The 992-nt window shown below is 35.1% G+C and overlaps 1 protein-coding gene across 2 annotated transcripts; it reads right to left on the bottom strand.

Annotated features, from left to right (window-relative positions):
- Nucleotides 1-645, bottom strand: LOC126742343 (28S ribosomal protein S18c, mitochondrial). Of its 2 annotated transcripts, none has more exons than XM_050448989.1 (2): nt 479-645; nt 1-414 (listed from the first exon to the last, which is right to left on the bottom strand). In XM_050448989.1, the coding sequence occupies exons 1-2, from the start codon at nt 522-524 to the stop codon at nt 62-64; spliced, it is 399 nt and encodes a 132-aa protein (XP_050304946.1). In that variant the 5' UTR covers nt 525-645; the 3' UTR covers nt 1-61. The 2 variants fall into 2 exon arrangements, with proteins under 2 accessions (XP_050304946.1, XP_050304947.1); XM_050448990.1 differs by having other exon boundaries at nt 1-427; nt 479-591.
- Nucleotides 646-992: the final 347 nt, after the last annotated feature.

Below are 992 nucleotides of genomic sequence, written 5' to 3'. Positions count from 1 at the left end.
AATACTTATATTTATTTACAACCACTGACTTTTACCTACATGTTCACAAACAAACAAAACATTAAAATCGATGGGGCCTCACAGGATTCTCTGGATCAAACAACTTAGGATCTTCTAGAAAAATTGGTTCTTTCAAATAAGTGGCCATCAGTCCGGCACTCTGGGCCTTAACGATTTCCGTCTCGACTAATTTCTGTTGCTGTTTACAAAGTCTCGTTATGTGCCTCCCGTAGATTCTCCCCGTGTATGGCGATTGAAATTGTGATAGCAACCGCACGTTTTTATAGTCGACTTTTACGTTGTATTTGCACAAGATGCACTTGACGTGCTCCTTTTCGAACGGGTTCTCCATATTAAAGTCCGGTAGGTCTTCTGTCTCTGTAACTGGTTTTGTGCTGCATGTTCGGATCATTGCTGAAATTGTTTGCTAAAGTTTAATTGGGGCTGTAGTTTTTCATTAGTCGGGATGTTTTTTTACCTTGTTGTATGTGCGGCACGAGCCGTCGGAGGCTCAGGAAGTTCATATTTAAGAGAAAAATCTGAGAGGAATTTTAAAAGTATTTCGAAAAATGTAAACAAAGCTGAAGGTTATGTCAGGACTCTTCTTCTTTTTTTTGCTATTTGTCAAGTTTCCTTGACAGAAGAGTCAGGAGGGCAATCATAAGTAGTCTACTAGATGGCGCATAGGCATAATAGGTGTCTTGATTTTTTAAAACTATCGGCGGGAAATTCAAACTGCCATCCTGTGATAGCTTACTTTAAAGGTGATTTTAAGCACATTACATTAAGAAAAAAGATAATTAATTTTAGGGAAAAACAACAATTTATTTTAAGGACAATATTATCATCACAATTATTCACTAAATAAAAATAATACAATATAAAGTGGTTCCAAACAATAATAATGAGATAGAGAAATTAGTACAGCCTAATTAATATTTTATATAGAATTTTTTACTTATGATGTTTTTAGGTACTAAATTGTAGTTTTG

Source organism: Anthonomus grandis, chromosome 11, assembly GCF_022605725.1.
Source record: "Anthonomus grandis grandis chromosome 11, icAntGran1.3, whole genome shotgun sequence".
Lineage (NCBI taxonomy): Eukaryota > Metazoa > Arthropoda > Insecta > Coleoptera > Curculionidae > Anthonomus > Anthonomus grandis.
The sequence above is the reverse complement of the archived record's forward strand: the minus strand, read 5'-3'. Positions and strand labels throughout refer to the sequence as shown.

Bases quoted from the DNA above. Each gene is read 5' to 3' on its own strand.
- LOC126742343 (XM_050448989.1), bottom strand. From the start codon at position 524: ATGAACTTCCTGAGCCTCCGACGGCTCGTGCCGCACATACAACAAG. The intron at 415-478 runs GTAAAAAAACAT...AAACAATTTCAG, and splicing joins CGTGCCGCACATACAACAAG to CAATGATCCGAACATGCAGC.